Source organism: Mauremys reevesii, linkage group 8 (assembly GCF_016161935.1).
Source record: "Mauremys reevesii isolate NIE-2019 linkage group 8, ASM1616193v1, whole genome shotgun sequence".
Classification (NCBI taxonomy): domain Eukaryota; kingdom Metazoa; phylum Chordata; order Testudines; family Geoemydidae; genus Mauremys; species Mauremys reevesii.
Window position 1 is genome coordinate 96,710,671 of NC_052630.1, and position 22,729 is coordinate 96,733,399.

Sequence of the window (22,729 nt, forward strand, 5' to 3'; positions counted from 1 at the left end):
GCTTCCCATGCTGAAGTGATATTTCTGTGATTGGGTTGAATTGAACTCACTGTGGGAATATTTCCCATGTGTGAGAAACGTTATGTTGAGGTTCAGTAGATTAATACTGGATTCTTGCAAAGGGTTGCTCAAAACTTGGGAGTGTGGAAAGGAGGTTTGAACAAGCTGAAACAGCTGGCTACTGGAACACCTTTTGGGGTAGGGGGGAGAGGCATCCTGAGATGACAGTGTTGATAACCTCTTAAATGGAGGTTTTAGAAGTCCCTGAATTACCTTTCTTCATTTCGGCAGATTGCCAGCTCGCTGTAACTATTACCAGTACTAATTTTGTCTCTTAAAATGTTTAAGGTAACCCGGTTTGAAATGCTTTTATTTGGAGTTGTTGCTAGAAGGTTTGAATGGAGTGAAATGGGATGCATGATTCTGATGGACTTTAAATGTTCTCAACCACAGGCCAGTTGAGGTGGAAAGCTGTTCACCTTTAATGAACTGTTGGCACAGTTTGTACTATGCCACTGTACGTTTGCTATTTAGTATATAGGTAATAATTAGTAACTGGATCCTGTTTTGCTTTTTCTGCCATGCAGCGTATTTTGGGACCTTTACTGTGCAGCTCCTGAAAGGCGAGATACTTGTGAACATTCAAGTGAAGCAAAAGCCTTTCATGATTACGTGAGTAACAAATTTTTAATCCTTGTTGTAATTAGGGGGTCAGATAGCTTGAACCTCTTCAACACACCAAAAGCAAATGTAGCCAACTGGCGGTACCTTTTTTTTTTAAATCAGTAGTGTTCTGACTTGGTTGAACAGTATTTCATAATGTTGCAATTATGTAAATTAGTTCAGATACTTATCTTGAGTGCTTAAAGGTGTTCAGATATTGGTAGTAGTTTTGCATAGCAATGGACAACAAAGCATTACTGTAGCTGTGCTTTGGGGCAGCACTGCTGATATTTCTCATGTTGAGGACATCTCCTTTACCAGCCTTTTTGTTGCACAGGAAAAGGTATGTCATCTGTGGATCTGAAAAGGAAAAAATCTTCAGTTTCTTTAGTGGTGGTGAGGAAAACTATCCACTCATTGCAGACAAAGTGCACTTAGGGCTACTAGGAAGCTTGCTCTGGATGTCCAATAATCCTGTCTCAAAAATATCAATATAAAGGTACTTCATTTCATTAAGACTGCATTGCAGTCTTTTTCTTTAGCCCCTTTTTGTTGAAGGTCCTGTTTTTAAGGGCCGTGGAGTGTCTGGAAGAGAGAAATGATTTGAAAATGATGTAGGTGTTGGCTGGGACTGGTAACAGGTTGGAAAGGCTATCTTCTGGGATTGGATGTGAAGCAATGACTGTTTGTTCTGCAGATTCATGTTTTGGGGGATCCCGGCAGCTGGGTTTTTCGTAATGCAGAGCAAAATGCTTCCTGAGCAACCCCATGACTAAAAGTCACAGGGCTGCTGTTGCTGGAGACTTTGCAGCCATCTGAACCTGTCAGTGGGGACGTTGCTCCAAGCTAGGCTGACTGTTCTGTGTACTCGTAGGCAAACTTAGCAACTTGTCGGGCTCTGGGATGGGATTGTTCTGAAGACCCGCTCTGAAATCTCCACTGCAGGCAAGCCAGGAAGAGTTTTAAGATATTTGATAAGAGCAGACTATTATTTTTGGACCACAGCAGCCGGATAGCCTTGCTGGTGCTCTGAGTGTTTTATGAGACGGTTCGGCACTTAAATCAGAATTGACTAGTGGGAATCCTCTGTCGTCAGTGTCCCTTCTACCCTGACCTCTGCCAGGGCGGAATCCAGAGCAATAATGGGTGGAGCTGTGGAGGGGGAAAGTGAGTTGTTTATTCCTGCGCAGATGAAACTGCTCAATTAAGACTCTGTGCTCATGTGAATGCGAAGTTGTTAGGATAGTGACAGAGGAATTTGAACTGAGGAATTGATGCAGGCTTGGGCTAGGTTGCTACAGGAAAATGTCAGTGAGCTTCATTTTACTAACCGCAACAGCAGCCCTCTTCTCCGTGCCCAGCTCATAGTATCTTCAGGAGAAAACGGTACAGAATCTTTTCCTTTCCTGTTACGTTACTGCCGTGAACCTGCCTGCACATCTGCTAGTCTCCTCTAGAACATACGTAAGGTTTTGTTCTGTAAACATGACTCAGTGGATGAGTTATGGACCACACTAAAGACCTCCCAACTGCTCCATCCGTTGCTTGGTAAGGCATTTGTTGCTGGGGTGGCAAAGCATGAAAGCTCATGGGATATAAATAGTGAAGTGCTGTTTGAAAATATTTGCTATGAATGTGTTAAGGGTGGTGTTTCCACCAAGCTGGCACCTGTTTACAGAACAGGTTAAAAAAGAAATGTCTCGATAGTGGTTCAGGATGCAGAAGTGTAATTGATTTCCCCCAGAATCTAACCCAATCAGGAATTGCTGAGCTGTCCCCTAGAGAAATACAAGGGGAAACCAACAGAAATTTCTCTGATTTCCTTGTGTCTGTGTGTTCTGCTGTGGTTTTTCATCTCCCTTGGGATTCAGTTTACCCCAAAGGGAGCCAAGCTGGAATTTTGTTTTGTGACTTGCTGACCATTGGTGAATACTCTTATAGCACATGTGCCATTCCGTATGCACTGCAGATTTCAGAATATTTCAAATGATGTGGCAACGTCCTTTACGTATTGTTTTTTAGATAGATTGAATTAAAAGCTTGGACTTTATAATCAAGAGTATAAGATACAAAGTGACTGACTACTTGCCAGCAGACTTTTCATATTAAGGCCAACTTTGGTAACTTAAAGTTCCTGAAAACCCTTCTGGAGATTGCAGCTGTGTCCTAGTGGACAGTTATTCTTGAAGCATCTCTTCTGTAATTCTCAATTTCCTGAACGTGTTAAGACTCCATGACTGGCCCAGCGGGCCAGATTTTGGGGGGGGCGGGCGGGCGTGGGGAGTGGGTGGGTCTTGGATGCACAACAAAAGGTGTGCTTGATGCTATTGGCAGCGAAGATATAGCAACGCTAGCAGCAGCCTTATAATAGTGTCTGAGGATTTAGTGTATTTAGAGAAATTAATCTTTTTTTAGCTTGGTAATAATTCTAACAATAGGCCTGAGTGCATTAGATTCACATAAACTTCTTTAATACATGTTGCTTTAAGCTTACAGCAAATAGACACAATCCTGATTGTTTTTTAATTCTCAGTGTAATACAGTTTCGTAACAGCCCTAAGTACTTTACCTTTTTAGTTTTATTATGAAGACTCATAAGAAGATTTGCTTGCCTCCCCATTCCTCTCCCTTCTTAGTTTTATTCTCATCATCCTCTCATTGGCCTTAAAGTGGTTGATTATGTTTCTGCTCCATGTTGTCGCTTATTGCAGATGCTTAAGGGTTCTTTTTTTCCTGGAGAATCAATGTTTTCACAGCAGGAGAATGTAGTGTACTTTACAGGGCGAGGAAACTAGCCATATAAAACTTTAAATATTGACCAAAGAAAGGGAGCAAATGATAAACTTTTTGTGTGACTAGGAACTTGTTTCTCTGAGAGGTGGGTACATGGCCCATGGCTCTTGTGAGTGCTCGGAAAATGCAAAGAAACATAGCACGTTCGTGGAGCAGCAATGCTAGATGCTCCTTTAATCACAACATCAAAGCTATCTCTTGTTGATGTCCTGGTATTTTCCATTGGGAGTTCTGTTGTGGGGTGATAATGCCGTAATGTAACATGTGGAAGGATGAGGAGTCAGAGGATTTTCTTGTTTGAGGAGGTGGAGTCTGGGGAAAATTTATTCTCTCAGGGTTACTAAGGAGCACCAAAGTCTAAATGGAGACTCCTGTCACCTTCTGAACTTTCTCTTGAATTACTGTTCCAAAGCAGAACATCTGTTGCTGAAGCTGAAAGGAGTGTTGAAAATGTGTGAAGAACTGCTGGCAAATCTTGCGTGTCCTAAAGTTATGGGGCTGCTCAGTGGTTCTAACCAGGGTTTGAGTCCTTGTCCCTTGCTTATTGGGTGTGGAGGGGCTGGCAGTACCATTCCTGCGTGGTTTGCAAATCATGAACACAGTGGCCAGATAACTACTTTTATGCATTGGATGTGAGTAAAAATATCCCATTATACAGCATCTCACAGATTTGTAGAACACTGTTTAAACTTCACCAATTACAGAACTTGGTTTTTGGAGGTTGCACATGTCTGCAATGCATAAAATGACATTTTTTTAACCAATCGACTTTGTATTTGCTCCAATATACACTAGTGGGCTACTCTCAACTTTCACCTTTGTGTAAGTGGAGCGCTGTAAAATAATCAGTTCTAGATGTTTTGGTCTTAAAAACCTCTTGTGCCTGGTGACTAGCACAGAAATTATACGCCGGTTGAAATACGCTTTAAACTTGGCCAGTGCTGCTTCCATGCTGCTTTCCCATTGTTTATCTTGGAGGTGTGGTCATTTGGACACATGAGGAGACACATCTCTCAAGATCAACTGGCTTAGGGAACACAGGCTTTGGAGTAAGAGCAGCAGCGTGCTTCATTAGCAGAGCGTTAAGTGTGGTATTTGCATGCTGTGTAATTTCCATTTCACTTCCCAATATAACCTTATGAAAACTAATAGTAGCAGCGGGAGAAAATACCAATTTCCCCCATCAGATTTTAATATTTAAATAAAAATCACACTCACTTCAGTTTCTCACGACTTTTCATGATGTCTTGATTAACACGGTTCCTTACCTGGTTAGGAAATGCAGTTTCCACTGAGTTTGAGCTCCTAGCTTAGTTTCAAAGATGCTGTGCTCGTGGTGAGGTGGTGTCATCAGACCTGGTAGTGGGAGCATAATGTATAAGAGCAGGACTCTGTTAAGGGGTCAGATATTATCGCTTTCCAGTGTGTGTGAAAAGCCAACACTCAATAAATTATTCCTGTTTGTAGCTTTGTTATAGCCAGCCTGTTCTCCAAAGTATACAGAAAGAGTTTATCCAAAAGTAAAAAAGCACTAAAAATTGCATTCATTTTAAGCCACATACATTGATTTCCAGTTGACTCTTCTAATTTGACCTGTTCTGAACTTTGCACTCAGTTCTTAGCAATTAATATACTTTATTTCTGGATCCTGCATGCAGTGGGAATCTGATCAAATTGGACACGTTTCTTTTATTCTCTGCTTCACTTGTTCGGGGTTGTGAAAACATCAAAAAGGAGTGTGGGGGAGAAATATCCCAAATCTGTGTCTCGTTTCAGTATTTTTTGTGTGCATTTCCAATAGAAAATGTTATAGCCTCTCCGGAGGTTACTGCTGTTGGCACGGCTGCCTTTATCTTGCTTCTAGGCAAAGCCCCTCTGTAAGCACACTCGTATTACAGTGTGCGCTGTGTTGCCAGACACTCTTGTTGCAGGTTTCATTGTGCATCTTATGAGCTGGTGAGCTACAAAGGGATTGTACAGCATGACAGGGAATTTCAACCACCACGTTATCTCAGAATTGGCCGATTGATGGTTGCAGTTCAGCATTTCAACATTGTGAAAGCCAATACAATTTGAGTTAGCTGTGATGACTGCCAGTTTAAATACCGCAGTGAATTTCTGTCAAATAGCTAATACATAGAATGGGGAATTGCTGAAAACTTGATCACCAGAACCACTTTAGTCGATTATGGCCTCAAGCTACAGAAAATGAACTTAAATCTAGTTGACTGTCGCTACGTACCTTTTGTGGCATTATTCTGTCTGCACAACCTCCTTCAAGCTGAACTTGAGAGGGTGAGAAGTATTGAGAAAAATCACTCTTTGGTCACATGAGATTTGAAGGGGGAAAAAAATCCACCATTTTCTCCCCCGGTCCCCCATTGCATTCATATATAGGTTTCAAAGGTGTCTTGTCCCCCTTAGGGTGGCTGATGGGGGTAAGGATGCTCGCTCACATGCGTTTACATGTAAAATAAAGCATTGGGTTTTTTAACGGTTTAAATGATTTTAAAAAACAAAAATCAATCCAGCTCTCTCTCTCCAACTGCTCCAGTCTTGTTGAAAGATGTGTTGCTAAAGGATTGATGGACAGTGCAAGGAAAGCTGTGATTGGCCCTGGAAAAGATGGTACGGCTGGTTCAGTAAAAACACCTCATTTGCGTCACGTGTCTAACAACCCATGTTTCTTTTCTTTCTTTTGAACATCTGAAAATCACCTGTTTGTGTTAAATGGTACCTTTTGGAAATCCCTTATGCCAGGGGTCCTCAAACTTTGTTGCACCGGGACCCCTTCTGACAACAAAAATTACTACAGGACCCCAAGAGGGGGGGACCCATGCCTGAGCCCATACCCCGCAGCCCTGGGCAAGGGTCCAAAACCAATGCCCCAGGCAGGGGGCCTGTAACCTGAGCCCCAATGCCCAGGGCGGAAGCCCTCAGGCTTGGGCCCCAGGCTCTAGCGAGTCTAAGCTAGTCCTGGCAACCCCAAATGGCCACAGTTTGAGAACCGCTGCCTTACGCAGTGCAGGAACAGCAGATATGGTGTTAATATTTTTTTTTTCTAAAAGGCTTCAATGATTGGTGGTGGTGTGCATAATTTTTAATCAATAGGGGAATAGGAGACAAGCTGGGGCTCCTTCAGTAGAGCCTTATCCGGGCAGAATAAGATCATATGTAGTTCAGTCATGCTCCCTCGATGGCCACACACCAGGTATAGGATCCAGATAGTGGTTTCTGAACCCTGAAAACTAAGCTGCCAATTCCTCAGGCCAAGATTGTTCTCTGCGAGTGCTGTATGCTGGAAGGTGTCACCTTAGGGCACATCAGCTCTCTGAGAAGGCATCTGTAGAGGTAATCTCCACTCCTATTATTCCTTCACTACCAACAAAAAACGTCAGCTTTTTTTGTGGCCTTGTTTCCACAACTTCCACTAACCTGGCAGTCTGTGCTAGTTTAAATGTGATTTGCACAATGACTTTGTTTGGTGCCCTTTAAACTAGTGTCTGTAGGGGATGATCTTGGTGTTTTAAAGTTTTTCTTCTCTCTCTGTCTCCCTGCTCCCTCCCATCCATTGGTCTAAACTGTAGCTCTAATGTTGTACATTGTAGCTGTTAAGGTCTGTTTTGTCCCTGTTCTCTGTTCTTGGTACAGGATTGTTTACCATTTCAAATCTGTGTATCTTAGCAGAGGGTCACAACATCCTGAGCCTTTTAAGACAGTGGTTCTCAACCTTTCTAGACTACTGTACCCCTTTCAGGAGTCTGATTTGTCTTGTGTACCTCACTTAAAAACTACTTGCTTACAAAATCAGACATAAAAATATAGAAGTGACTCAGGACGCTATTACTGAAAAATTGCTGACTGTCTCCTTTTTACCATATAATTATAAAACAAAACGATTGGGATATAAATATTGTACTTGCAGTTCAGCATATAGAGCAATATAAAACAAGTCCTTATCTGTATGAAATTTCAGTTGGTACTGACTTCACTAGTACTGTTTGTGTAGCCTGTTGTAAACCTAGGCAAATGATGAGTTGCTGTACCCACTGGAAGATCTCTGCGTACCCCAGGAGCACACATAACCATGGTTGAGAACCACTGCCCTAAGAGATGTCAAGTGTTCAGATGTGCATTCTGTAGGCTAACCAGGGACTCAATTGATAAATCATGTGCAGTTGTTCTGGGTATTTGGTATCTATTCTAGACTTGCGTGTAGTTCGTGCTACCTCTTCAGCACCAATGAAGAGCTGTTGTTCTAGGCTTACGGGTAGTAGACCCATATCCTAAGACTTCATGGTGGGTGCTATTCTGTGCAACCATGTCATCTCAAGACTTCAGAAAGCTGATCTTAAGCACCTCTCCGTTCACTTCCATTAAAGCGGTGAGCAATGTAGGGCCTATGAGGCCAGTTGGATTCAGTCTGTTAGAGGACACTGGTGCGCGCACACACTAGCCAGCTTGTTGCATACTCTGCCATTTAAAAGTTTGTCCCCAAAGGCGGGGGTTGACAGGAGTTCAGTGCCATCAGTTAGGAGCCTTTTGTAGCATATTGGTGACCAGCTAGGACGTCAGTTGCACCTGTACTGCACTCTGTGGCCACAGCATCCTTTACAGCAGCAGTGATGCTGGAACTTCAGTCCTGCTGCTGCAAAAGAGCAGAACCTGTTCCATGCAGTAATTGTGAAGAATCAAATTTTGTCATGTTTCCGTTGAAAGGAGGACATGGAAAGAGGGGATTGACAGAAAACTTCACTCCCTTGTGGCTTTGCTAAGGAAGTGCTTGCGCAGGCACAAACTAAACAGACTGCTTCCCTGGTAAGAAATATGCCTGTTCTGTCTCCAAGGCATGTTCATATCCGTTCAGTAGGGCCAGAGTTTCCCAATAGGTAACTGAACAGAGGAATTTTCTTAACATTTGGCAACTTTGCAGGATTATCTGTCAAACCCCTAAAAAGAGTGTAGAATTTTCTCCCAACCTAGCAACATGCTGATTTTACAGTCTTCTACCCATGTGTCTACCCATCTTTTTTTGGATGGAGACATTTGAGGGGAGAGGATGTTTGTCGTTTCAATAAGAATAAATCCATGTGCCTTAAGAGTTTCAATAATAGTTTCCAAAGCAGGTACTTATGTAACATTTTAGGTGTCTTTCCCCCCCCCCCCCAATAGAAGTTCACTTTTTAATGAGCCAAAGCTGAGAAACTTGTCTGGACAGCTGATATCTATGTAATATGTAAAAGCAAAACTGCATCATTAAAATACACTCCTTCATTTAAGCTCTCAGTATAAAGTGGCGCTGTTTTAAGAGCATTGACAGTTCTCGCAGACAAAACCATCTCTTTCTGCCTTGGAATGTTATCGTGCTTATAGCAAGGATTATTGAAGTGTTGGATGGTTGCAGTGGAGCTGGGAGAGTGTGTGGCTTTTAAAGCAATACCTTCATTTAGTTGATATTGATGGAAAACCAGAGTGCCCTACACTTGAGGTGATGGGCGCAGAACTTACGCTGTAGTCTTTGTGATTGGGGTTCCTAAATATTTATCCTGTTCTGTCCCTAATGAAAACAAATTGTCAACAGTTGTTCAGTAACTGACTAAATTAAAATCTGTAATTAGTCAATTAGATTAAAGAGTTGGCACAACCTGATTGTATCATGCTGGTTAGGTTATTAAGAGAAAGGGTGTGATTTTTAATTACTGAATGCTAATTTTGACAGTTTCAAATAGAAACAGACGTTTTTTCCCCCTCTGATTCTGACTGCCTCTGTAAAGTAAGGCAGCAGCCTTCTTTTATGTCAACAAATAGTGGGAAGATGCAAACTTTCTCTGGTTTAAATCCACAAGGGATTTCATCTAAAAAGGGTTGGATGGAAAAAAGTTACATTAAACGAAATATTTTAAGAAATTGTCTTTCGAAGACCATCAGTAGCAAAGTAAATCACTTTGTATTCTAGCTGGGAAACAAAGGCAAATGGAATTTGTGCTTCCAGAGTGGAAGAGGATTTCTCTCTTCTTTTCTCTTCTCTCTCCTGGCCCCCCCCCCGCCCCCCCCGCTCCGAAGTTGAGCACACCACGAACTGTGGCCATCAATAGAGCCAAATCTAACAATGCTTTGTAGCAAATAAAATGATTCAATCACGGATTTGTTGGATGCAGTGGTTGTTTGGGGGTTGGGGAGGAGGAAAGGGCCCCCCCTCCTCCCCCAAGGTACTGTGGGTGTTGCAAATCACATTTCCCAACCTAAAGCTTAAAATGCTCAAAGGGCTGTTAGGCTGTCTTTCTCTCTCCCCCCCCCCCCCGCCCCCCCAAGTTCTTGCTTGCTGAAATCACATGTGTTCTGTGTTAGCGTTGGGCAGTGCGTGTGCTTTGTATTATTTTTTCTCGTCCTTACTCTCCCCTGCTTAAAGGCCACTTTGACCAGCCAATAGATGTGTAGTGCTGAGATGTCACTGATACAGAAGTGAGTCATTTTTTTCGCGCCCCCCCCCCCCTTAGCTTTGATCACTATTGGAGAGGACCCAGTGGCATTTGGAAAGTGAAGCCACCGAGGAAGGAGTAGGTGGTTAGGGGTGGGAACAGTCAGCAGTATAAAAGGCTGCTTTTTGTTTGTGACGCAGGATTTCATTGTTTGCTTCAGGAGGACACAGCCATGTGTCATGTCAAGCACCCAGGACGAGCTGCTCTGAGATGCTTGCTGTAGAGAGCCCTCTCTGGGCTCTAGGTGTTCTGTCTGTGATTTACCTCCTGTCTCAGTGGAAGTTTGGAGGTGGGTGTTCTTAAGGGCCCAGACGCTGCCAGATTTGTAGCTCTGGGTAAATCCAAAGCTTGTATGCCTTCAGTCATTTCCTTTGTTGTCCTTTCAGAGGAACAAAGAAAATGAAGCAGAAGGTGCATAGGCAGTTGATGTATGAAGCCAGGGGGACGATGACCTCTTGTGTTGGGGAGCTCTCTGAAGCAACAGTATGAGCCAGCCAGGTACTGCAAGGTATGCAGCAAAAGGTGTGTTTGCAGGCAAGGGTTTTGTTCAGAGGGAGCAGAATTTTATTATAGAGCTGAAAGGCCAGAACGGACTACCATATCATCTAGTCTGACCTCCTGTATGTCACAGGCCACCAGCACCCACATACTAAACGCAACAACCAAAATGAGACCAAAACATTACAGCCCTCAGGAGAAAACGTCTCTCTGCTTTTCTGGTTGGCAGTTGAAGATTTGTTAGGTCAGTGCAACATGTATGGGTATGAGCGAAGCTTTCCTGTTCTCTTGATCATTTCCTTCCTTACCTTGGAAACTTGGATTTTCTCCTACCTTTTGTTACATATTTTCTCTTTTCGAACAACCTCTTGCTCCATTGAAAACAGCTGCAGGCCAATCCTAGGAAGCTAACCAAATACTCTGGGTTTTTTAGAATACTGCATGTGTGTTTGCATGCTGCAGCTGCAACAGCCTGTAAAATGGAATAAAAAGTAACCTTTGCCCAGATGCTGAATAAATTAAAGGGCAACTGATTGTGCACAAGCAGGGATTCTGCACAGGGTTTTAGAGGCGGAGTCTGTATCACTGTTGGGTAATTTCCTTTCTTTAAGGAACCATGTAAGGTAGAGGATTAAAGAATGGGAGAGGAGAGCTTAATGCTGAAACTGGTTCATCCAATTGACTGCAGTCCAGCTGCAAGAGAATGAGCGTAGAACTGCCTCGGTTCTTTATGTTCTTGTGCAACTAAACATCAAATGTCCGGTGTCTGAGTGTTAACGCCTGACAGACGGCTTTGGAGGCACTGTGCCGTTGGAGGCTTTCTGAGGTTTCATCTCCAGAGAACCACAGATACAGTTCATTTTGTGTTAATGGTTCCTGCTGGTTAGCAGGAGCCTCAGAGCGGAGCTTGCCCTTTAAAAGCATAAACTTTTGACACGTTGCTGGTGCTTGTGATTTTATTTACCAATTACGGTAGAATCAAAAGTGACTTAAACTCCCCCTTCCGAAAAAGAGAGAGAACTTTGTCAAGAGAGCTGGTTGCTGACTTTTTCCTTTTCGGTTCCAAAACACGGCAGAGCGAATGCAAGGGGAGAAACGCTTGCCTGTGCAGATTGTAAAGGCTCTGCGACCCACGCTTTTTTTACGAGGCAGTGTGGTGCAGTGGGCAGAGCACTGACTTGATACTTGGCAGACATAGGTTGTGTTCCGAGTTGTACTACTGATGACCTGTTGTGTGACCTTCCCTTTTCTGTCTTTCCTCTGACTTCTCCATATATAGTAGTTTGTAAGCTGTTTGGGGGCATAGATTCTCTGGCTGTTCACAGCACCTAGTGCAGTGGGGTCTGTCTCCTCAATTGGAGGGGACCCTTTAGGTGCTCAAACAGAAGTAATACATTATAACAATGGTAGGGTGTCATTTTAGTTGAAAATACTTAAGCCAGTTTGGTACCATCTCTTTATAACTTTGGGGAAGGTGGAAAGTACCCTTTCAGATTTGCCGTTTTTTAAAATAATCCCAGGAGGTAGCGGTGTGTAATTGTGCATTTCCTAACCTTTATAGGACATGTAGAAAGAAACCAGATTGGTTCTGAACCTTCTGCTAGTTATTCCAGCTTTCCATCATCTATCCATGCCTACCAAATAGCTTTTGTCCATCCGGGGAGTGAGCGGATGCAGTTCTTCAGACAACCTAGGTAAACCCTTTCCCATGAGTCAGCTAATCTGTCACAGCACAGCCATAACCAAGTAAAATTCAGATCACATCTGTCACTTGCTGGCTTCTTTTGTCAGGAGCGGGCATTGAAACCTGCTCACCAGGTTCTGAGTAAACATATATGTTGTAATCTGCCACGATTTATATGAGCGGAAAAGAGTGGGTCAGCTGGGCTTTTAGCAGAGTTGAAGCAATAATTGTGCATGATGACCGATTCAGATCCCAGAATAATTGTGAAGATCATTAACTTAGTGAGCGCTTTCCCTGTTTGGTGAAAGGCGGCGAGATTCAGAATTGAGGGTAGAAGTGGAGTTAAGGGAAGAATATTGAAAGCCTTTTAAAAAAACAACCCCCCAAACAGAGCCAGAGACGAGAGTGCTGCTGTTTCCTTAAACTGAAAAGGCTGTTGGTTTATTGCTAACTGTGGGGGAGGGGTGATGTGTTTTACCCTGGTGACTTGATGAGTGAGGTTTGTAGCAAGCTTAAGCCCTGACACAGCAGGATGGGAGGAGCAAGGAGTAGCCGCTGCCGTACCAGTTCAGCACACTGTGCAGCTTAGAGGTTTCCTTAGCTTTACTGAGTTAACACGTTTTATTTTCTGACCAGAAAGTTAAATTACACACCCTGCTTGAGGATGAGCAGGAGTTCGTACCTTTTCGGATCACAACGATGCACAGTCTGGGGGAGCGAGAGCATGGAGCAGAACAGGGGTGTTCAGAATGAATCCTGTGCTCTCTCCTCGCCGTGTGTAGTTGCATCATTACAGCACTTTCCAAGATTCTAGCAGAATGTGGCTTTGGCTGACTTCTCCTTTCCCCGGTGTAGAAAGCATCCCCGTCTGGCCCTGCCCTGGCTTGACAGGAACATTTCTCTTCTCAAAATATACAAAGGTCCGCGGCTTTGAACGTCTGATCTTTGCCACTTGCCTCAATAGTGAATCTATCTGCCAAGGAGCTGGTGAGAGTGGGGCCCATTCTCAGTGATAGGGCTTTGTCGGCTTTGGCAAGGGGGCTGCAAGGTGAGAATGGGTGTGTACCGAAAACCGCGGGCTTTCTCCTTCAAACTCATGTGGATTAGTCTGTTTGGACAATTAAGACTTCCTTCCCTGTTTTTATATGGCCAGAGCATCATTTCCTTCCTGTCCTCTTTATCCCCATCTCGCCTGCCCTGCAGCCTTCCTCTCCCAAGCTGCTCCAGCCCTGTGTTGTGTGCATGCAGTGGACCTGAGAAGTTTATTAACCTAAGCCTTAACTTAGCTGCCTACAGTGCTTTTGCATTCCTCAGAGATGCCCAGCGTCACAGCTGGGCTCTCAGCCCTTTGGGTGCTGTGTGTCCTCTTTCCTCTCTCTCTCTCCCCCCCCCCCCCCAGTGAAGACTGAAGTGAAATTTAGAGACTGAGAATATGTCTACATTACAGCGGCACAGCTACAGCACCGTAGTGTTGACGCTTCCTTTGTCCACAGAAAGGGTTTTTCCATCAATGTAGTTAATCCACCTCTCGGAGAGGCGGTAGGAATGCTGCCATTTGTGTCTACACACTGGCGCTCAAGTCAGCTTCACAACGTCACACACAGTGTTAGGTGTGGACATAAGCACAGAAAGTGTCACTTAGCAGCTTCTGGGCAGCAGATATGCTGAGGGCACTGAAGCTGGTTGGGTAACACTTTGGAAGTAGAGGGTGACACAGGTCCATCTGCAGAAGCACTATGGTGCTGCAGTGGTGAGTTTTTGTCGTTGGGGCGTGTGTGTTGTGTTAAAGGACGTTTTTAATGAAGGCAGAGGGGAAAATCCAGTCTTCTGCCAAAGATGTAAATGTTTAAATGTGTGTTGGTGGACACTGCTTGTATTGGAATAATGGGACTCCCCTATGTGCAGAGCGAAGTGGTGTGATATAGTGAGGCTAGTGAAATGGTGCTGGGTTTGACAGGGAGAATAATGCTTTGCATGGAGCCATCCAACACTCTTCTGACCCGCAGGACTGCCTGCCTTCGTCACTCCTCTTAATTCATGGAAATTGCCATGAAAAGACAGATGGTCTTTAAAAGTTGATTTCTGTCTCGGCTTTATCTGCTTGAGATTCGTCTCTCTTTGGAGAGCAGGCACTGCTTTGGCTGGTAGAAGCAGTGATGGAAACTGTAGTACAAATTGAGGTTATTGACACCATAAGTCTTCAGTTTTTATATCTGTAGATTTCTCTTTGGCATATTGATGTTTCAGACTGGACACAGGTTAGGGAATCTACATCTGTACACTGTTTGTTTAAGGAGAAATACTCAAGTGAGCAGTAGCTTGTCAGGCGGCTGTTCAGAGTTTGCCTTCACTGGGCTGATGCTTGCATTTGCATTTCAGTTTGAATAGTGCTAGTGTGGTTTTAAAAGCACAGTCTCCTCTCTCCTGGGGTGACCTTTGGGTGCCCAATGTCAATTATTCTTTCTCCTTCTCCTTATAAACTTTTAATATTTTTACTTCCAACAAGCTCAGTTATTTAAAAAAAAAAAAAACAAAAACAAAAAATCAAACCTAACATGGGTGTTTAACTTAAGTTTGAAACCAGAACATTAAATCCTCACCCCTTCTTTATGAGCTGCAAAAATATGAAAAGTTTAAGATCCATTGTCTACATTTTGAACCGCTTTTATTTTAAGATCCGTTTGCCAATTTTCTCCATTGGAGTCTGAAGGGCGTGGTTAAAAACTCTGGTTTAAGCAACCGTCTTACAGCTGATATGTGTGGGTCTCATCCCCGTGGAGGGGTTTCAAATATATGTTGTTTCTGGTCGCTTTCCCAATATGAAATCTATTGGTTCTGCCAGGTCAGAAGTACCATACTGGGCACTGGACCTCCTTTAGGAGTGGAACGTCGATCATGAAATCCTAATGAGCAAACTGTGGTATTTTATTTCAGTTCTTTGCTAAGGTCAAGGATATTTTTATTTAAATGAAGCTTGCCTCCTGGTTTCTGTGTGGTGCTTATAATGGGTTAAATTTGTGCTTGGCTTAATGGGGGGCATTTAGAACATTGATATTCTCCCCCCCCCTTATAAATCCTGTTTAAAATAAAGACTAGGTTAGGTTAAATCTGAAGAGGCGCTCTGATGGAAAGTGAGAGATGGAGACGATCGCGATTAGAAAGGGAACATTTGTGGCATAGAGTTTGCATGGGCCGAACAATAGAAACACTGTGGCTTGTGAGCAAAGGACGTGGCGCAGATGCGGAGCAGTTAGACTGGCGTGTGGAAAGAGTGGGGGCAGGGCTTGTTATTTGCATAACTGATTGTTGCCCTGGGGATTAAGGTGGGGGAAGGGAAGGGAGGCGGTGGGAGCACAAAGAAATCTACAGAAAATGCAGATTTTTTTTTTTTTTACGGGCTCTGCCACTTCTGCTGTTGGGTGCTGGCTGTGTGCAGTGTTGCTTCAACCCACGCAGTTCATTCGTGCCATCCTGCTGACATACGCTTCTGCCTGGTGCGGCACTAGAGCTGTCATCTGGGTTTGTTTTTACTAAGAGGGCAGGAGGAGGTCCAGAAGGGAGACAGCCTGGTTGCCAAGGGATTGGGTTTTTAACCGCTCCTGATGCCTCTTATAAAGGCAGTGACTCTGCAGCCTGTAGTGTCAAGATAAAGTCCAAAGGAAGACCTCTGGCTGTGTCTTACGCTAACGTTTTTTTTAAAAATGTTTGTGTAAACTCCTAAATATTTGATCTTGAACGTTTATCCTCCCAGGATGCAGGAGCTTTTTGTAGTGAAAATCAGCTTTTGCGGCCCATCTTCACTGCCTGTAACAATTTTTCCCCCCAAGCTGTCTTTGCTTCGGAGTTTACTTTATGCAGCTTCACAAGGCTGAGCTTGCACCTCTGATTATTTTTCTAAATACAAATAAGCTTTCAAAGAAGAGGATGTGTTCTAGCCAGTGCGGTTTAACCTGAGCACTTGTAAGTGAAACCTGCCTTGCAAGGGGACATGGCCAGCAGCACCATCCTACCCAAGGGGTAGAGGGGGGGGGGGTAAACTTGTTCTTAAAACAATGTGTAGCTTTCAGTGTTGGCTTTCTTATCTGAAAGATGTTTTTGCAAGTCCTGGCTGCTAATCCAAATTCTTACATTTGAAAGGCAAAGCTACCGCAGATAAACTTGAAATTAAGTTCCTATTTGGCTACAATCTATAGCTTAGCTCTAGCATGCTCTATAAATGTGTGATTGGACCGGGCAGTGAGGAACACTTACGATTCTGCTGTTGGGCCCAGGGTGGGTGAGTAATATGGAACGAGTGATTCCAGGCAGCGGGGCAGATTGGGTGATTGGGCCCGGGGATCCTGGGTTCTAACTCCGACTCTGGCACTGACTCTCTGCATGGGCTTTGGCAAATCACTTCATCCTGTTGCCTCTACTTCCCGTTCTGCAAAACGAGCATCATTCTTGTTTTGCAAGGTGCTAAGGAAGTTACACAATGAAAGTACTGGATGCTGTAGATCAGGGGTTCTCAAACTGGGGGTCGGGATCCCTCCGGGGGTTGCGAGGTTATTACATGGAGGGGTCGTGAGCTGTCAGCCTCCACCCCAAACCCTGCTTTGCCTCCAGCATTTATAGTGGTGTTAAATATATTAAACAATGTTTTAATTTGTAAGGGGGGGGGGTCGCGCTCAGAGGCTTGCTATGTGAAAGGGGTCACCAGTACAAAAGTTTGAGAACCACTGCAGTAGATAGTGCTAGCTCAGAATGCCAACCAATCAAATGAACCCTCCTGTTTGCTTTGCCAGGTGAGTGCATGAAAGTGTGTTTTTATTTACTGTAAGGAATTCGTAGCTCAGTTTATCCAGTTAGTTGCTTGGACAGAACAATTAAGTTAAAGGGATAAGGGGAAAGAAAGGCCTTTTTGCAATGAACAAAATTAGCAGCAGCAAGGGGGGGGGCCTTCCTTGCAGAAAATGCTGTAGCTTGTCCATTTGGGGTCAGAAGGTTTTTATTAGCAGTTCGGGGCCACCTCTCCCCCCATGAGATGGGGCACAGCATAAGTGGAAATGGTGGCTGGAGCCCAGCCATACACCAAGCAAAGCATCTTTTTCTTCTGAAGGCTGAGTACAACTGCATGGTTCAAAGAGCACTGGAAACGCATTGCTCTGGGCTGACAGAGGCCGCATCTACACTACGGGCACTGCCGCAGACTAGCTGTGCCCGGAAGGGTTTTTTCTGTTGCTGTGGTAATCCACCACCTCATGTGACAGGAAGGTAGGATGGCATTGGTAGGGCACTCAGGCCAAAGGAATGGCTAAAGGGGAGGCGAGGCTGAGAAGTGGGTGACCGCTTAGAGCCAACAGACAGGCTTCTCGCTGAGTTTGACTAGTCTTTCCCCTTAGGGCTAACAAAATGGTGGCGAGCAGCGTCCTGCCTTTTACACTCCTCCACCCTCATCAAACTCAACTTCTCACATGCACCTAGATCGCTGTGGGTTCTTCTAGTTGGCAGCAGAAGGTATCGGCTCAGATCTCCACCTTTCGTTTGACTCCTCAAACTTTTCCTCTTGGCCCTCAGTAGAAAAACGATGGTGCTGAGGGACTATGTAACGTGGCAGGGTCCCCACCACCTTCTGTGGGAAGCATTTGCCCATGATGGAGCTGCAGCTGCTAGTGGGAGCAGTTTGGGTTACTAGGTGGAGGAGCCCGTGTTCGAGTGGCAGTGCTAGCTGGCTGGTGTATGTGACTGGTGATTTGCTCCAGTGTTCCTTCACTGCATGCCAGTGAGACCCAGTGCCCCGTTATGGGACTCGGCAAAGCAACAGCGTAGCCTTCATTCCTGCCAGCTGCAGTGGAGATGATGGCTGCCCTGGGCATTATTAATGTAATTGTTTTTCCAGTGCTCATGTCTTCTGGGCTCATCATGGGGGGGGAGGGGAGAGGCAGAGACTAGATCTGGGGAGGGTGTGTGGAAGTGACCAGATTCCTGTGTCCCTACTTGCATGGATTCATGCCTGAAAAGTAAGACATTGAATTGTAGGTTCTTCCCTTCTCCTCTCCTTCCTCTCCTCCTCTCTCCCCCCCTCCCCCCCCCCCCGCAGGAGCAGCTGGGGTCTGTGTGTAAATCACATAGAAGGGTTCTGTCTCCTGGAGCCTATGCCCATCTGCCTGCAGGATCGCAAGGTGAAGCCATGCGCTTTTATCCGAGAGCCTGAACTGTGACAGAGTTGCCACTTTGAATTGGAGGAGTAACCTCAGCGTGAGTTTTAACACAGATGATAAAGCAGTCCTGAAGTGTGGCTTTGTTCTCTAAGTTTCTCTGCCATTTGCACCTGCTCCCTGGCGACCTTCTCTCCAGCTGAGTGACCAGACGTGGCTGTTTCGGGAGCCAGCCAATGTCTCTCAAGTGCCAGCCAGATGCAGTTGGTAGAACAGAAGGAGTTTCTCCTTTTTCCCAGCCTCCCTCCCTGATGTGCAGCATGCTGTGGTGTTCGTCCCTGCAGGAAGCAAGGGAACTGAGTTGGGACTGTAGGTGGGCCCAGAACCTAGGTGGAAGCTAAAGGTCTTGCTGCTATTTCAAGTGTACGTTGTGGGATTCTCCATTTCTCCTCTGACATATCTGGCTACATCTTGATAGTGAGCTACTAGATGAGCTATTGACCGGTTCCAGTCAGCAGTTCCCATGTTACCCGTTCAACGTGGAATGGCTCCTTGTTAGATGTTCCTCTGTGTGAAGCAACATAGAGAATTAGGGATGGCACAGCCATTTTAGGAGGGCAAGAGGGCTGTATGTTTCTGCATAAGGTAGGAAATGGCCTTGGCTATTGCTCTGTGAGTGTAGGAACTTCCAGACTGGATCAAAATCAAGGTCCCTTCTAGTCCAATATTCAGTCTCTGGCAGTGTCCAGTATCAGATGCTGCAAGAAACCCTGTGCAATATTCATCTCAGGTACTTCATTGTTTGTAGACAAATATATAAAATGATGGGGTCTAGATTACCTGTTCCCACTTGAGGAAGAGATCTTGAAGTCATTGTGGCTAGTTCTCTGAAAACATCCGTTCAGTGTGTAGCGGTAGTCAAAAAAGTGAACAGAATGGTGGGCATCAAGAAAGGGATAGATAATGAGACAGAAAATATCATATTGCCTCTATATAAATCCATAGTATGCCCACAACTTGAATACTGCGTGCAGATGTGGTCGACCCGTCTCAAAAAAAGATGTATTTGAATTGGAAAAGGTTCAGAAAAGGGCAACAAAAATGATTAGGGGTATGGAATGGCTTCCATATGAGGAAAGATTAGTAAGACTGGGACTTTTCAGCTTGGAAAAGAGAAGACTAAAGGGGGTGGGGGGAGGATATGATAGAGGTCTATAAAATCCTGACTGGTGTGGAGAAAGTAAATAAGGAAATGTTATTTACTCCTTCTCATAACGCAAGAACTAGGGGTCACCAAGTGAAATTAGTAGGCAGCAGGTTTAAAACAAAGGGAAGTATTTCCTCACACAACACACAGTCAGCCTGTGGAACTCCTTGCCAAAGGATATTGCGAAGGCCAAGACTATAACAGGGTTCAAAAAAGAACTAGATAAATTCATGGAGGATAGGTCTATCAATGGCTATTAGCCAGGGTGGGCAGGGATGGTGTCCCTAGCCTCTGTTTGCCAGAAACTGGGAATGAGCAACAGGGGATGATCACTCGATTACCTGTTCTGTTCATTCCCTCTGGGGCACTTGGCATTGGCCACTGTCAGTAGACAGGATACTGGGCTAGATGGACCTTTGGTCTGACCCAGTATGGCCGTCCTTATACTGCTGGTGATCATCCTTAACACTTGAAAAGACCGCTGGACTTCCTGCTCCACTGATACAGGTCACTGCTCCAAAGCTTATTTTCTTTTTTGACATGACTATCAACTACCTTCTCTCAGGCCTTTCAAAAGTGCCTACCATGTACCTTGAAGCCCTGGTTAGAGAACGTGGAAAGTTTTCTGCAGTTGGGGACAGTTTGTAGGGGAAACAGTTGTTCTCCACTCTTCTAGTGGCTTGGATACTACTCCTCCAACCCCCTTTGACAACCAGAGCTCATTTCATTGTAGAAGCTGGGGACAAGTTTGTGATTACCTTGTGACTGGAACGTCAATGATGACTGTCTGCATCTCATTGCTGTCTTGATTTCATCATCTTGGCTGTGTAAATCACTTCCTCTACAGCCTTAGAGTAATTCTGAGGCCTGAGATTCTTGCAAAGTCTTACATGTAGGAAAATAACCTTTAGGAGAGGATGGATGGAACAGTGGTTAGGGTGTCAGTCTGGGAGACCCAGGTTCAGTTACGTCTGTGACCATGGGCAAGCCACTTAATGTCCCGCGCCTCAGTTTCCCATCACTATGTGGGGATGATGGTACTTGCATGTATCACAAGGATGGTGAGAATAAATACATCATAGTGAAGTTCTCATTGCTGTGGTAATAGGAGCCATAGGAGTACCTAAGATGCATGGTTTTTGTTTCATGGCAGAAACGATGGGTATTGGGGACTCAAGTGGCACCGTTTAATAAAAGGATGCTGGCTGTGGCTTGAAACTAATTTTCTTCCTCCAGGTTTTATCCCAGGCATGTATTTTTGCACGCCTTGAAAAATCAGCGATATTGTAGTGACTTGATCAGAAATGTAGTGAGTGATGCAGTACTTGGGGTCTCTGGTGTCCAGGAGCAAACCTTCAACCTAGTTTCAAAGCCCTTTCTTTCAAGAAAGTGCTGCTTTCACGGTGAGTCCTGCAACGCTGGGCAGTGGTAAACACTACTCATATTTTTTTAGTCCAGGCTTTTTTTTTCTTTAAAGCCTTATGGGACCCAACACAGACGAGCTTTACAAGCTGTGTTAAAAGAAGCGTTACTCTTGCTTCTCTTGGAGCCTGGTTGGTGTCATGGCATGTCTTAACAGTGCGTCTATCTTTACCTGCAGTCATTAAGGAGTTTTCAGCATTACTTATATAAAGCCTTTGCACTTTCGATTGCTTCATTGTGCAGTACAATGGATTCTCTGTCAATGTGCCAGCTAATTAATTTTAACGTTTAATGTTGCTTCATCTCAATTTGCTCTCCACATTGTCCAGTTTTAGTATGTTCTAGCGTGTTTGTAGCTCCTGCAGTCCATTGTCTTGTTGCTGGAAATGATGGAATTGGACGGCATACTGCTCCCTTTTGGTCCCCCCTCTCAGCAACTAGTTGTACTCGTGTGTCTCCTTCCTTTTGTTACAAATATATTGATCGGTTTGGGGGTGGGGGAAGCAATTAGGGGCTGTTCAGCAAGTTAGTTCACTCAAGCACATGGTTTGTTCTGGGTGGAAGAAGGCTCTGAGTGCAGTGTACACTTAGTGTAATCTGATGAAAATAACAGGCTATCACTGCTGGGCTTGCTGATTTGTAGTGAACATGCCTTGTAGGAAATGACTGGGAAGGTGAAATAGTATTGTTTGAATCTTCATTACACAAGGGCTCATTCATCATTCCCATGAACACACAATCAGGAACAGAAATATCATTTTATTTATTTATTTTCTCAGAAGGGCCGCGGTACGTTAATTAGCAGCTTAGAAAACAAGTATTTTTGCCCTTTCTCACCTTTAATATAAGATTTTTAAATGTCATTCGGGTGCTGTTGCGCTGTTGAGCGTAAGACTTACAAACTCTGCCGACTTGAAGGCATGGCGCTGTTTGGAGGTAATGCAGGGACGGCGAAATGTCACGTCCGATCAATTCAGCATTTCAGGGGACATTCAGTGCATTGGTGGTCAGAATCCTATTGAGTTTAGTAACCTGCTGAAAGGGGCGGGAAAGAGGAGAATAATGGGGTGGAATAGGGCCACATGCAGAGCCTTGAGAATGAGGGGGGCACAGAACTGACATATGGGGGACAGATGGAGGGCTTCAGTAAATGGAAGAAGGGGGAGAGAGGGTTATGGGTCACACGCACAGTCCTGGCATAATGGAATAGTGAAGTACACTGGCAAGGGAGATCCCATGGCATTGGGGGAAAGTGAAGGACCCTGGCATGTTGGAGAGCAGGGAGTGTGAGTGAGTGTGTGAGAGAGGGGGGGCACGCAGACTCTTGCATGGCAGGGGTGTTGCAGCATGTCCCTGAAATCAAAGGGGGTGGCACACAAGGAGCTTGTGCATGGGTTGGAGAGATGCAAGGAGCCCCTGGTGTGTGTAGTGCACTCAGCATGCAGGGTCTGTGACTTCCTAGTATTTTTTTTTTTTGTAAGAGAGGCACCTCTCTGTTTTAGTTCTGAGACCCCTTGGAAATTCTTGGGCTATGAGCAGACCATTGGACACAACTTATAGAAAAACAGGGAGATGAAGGTTTGAATTGCAATCTCTGTTTCGGGAACACACCTTTGATAAAGTGAACATGAAACTATCCCCATCCTTCTATTTCTGGAAGGTTGAAGGAACCAAGTACATAGCTTGTGGACCAGGTATTTGCAAAACAATAACTTGATCCTCAGGACCCTTCCTTATCTGGTGGAAATGCTGGAGAGGGCTTCAGTTGTGTGTCCCACATCTTCATAGTGTTTTGTACATTTCCTCCCTCCTGCCCATGATCACACGTGCTACCTCCCCTCCTGTC

The 22,729-nt window shown here is 44.6% G+C and overlaps 1 protein-coding gene across 4 annotated transcripts in view; it reads left to right on the plus strand.

Moving 5' to 3' along the window:
* Nucleotides 1-22,729, plus strand: part of SSBP3 (single stranded DNA binding protein 3) — a 134,526-nt gene that overhangs the window by 2,852 nt on the left and 108,945 nt on the right. For all 4 annotated transcript variants that reach the window (XM_039483516.1, XM_039483517.1, XM_039483519.1 and 1 more), the window contains exon 4: nt 588-672. In XM_039483516.1, coding sequence (XP_039339450.1) covers nt 588-672 — 85 coding nt within the window. The remainder of the gene's footprint in view (nt 1-587; nt 673-22,729) is intronic.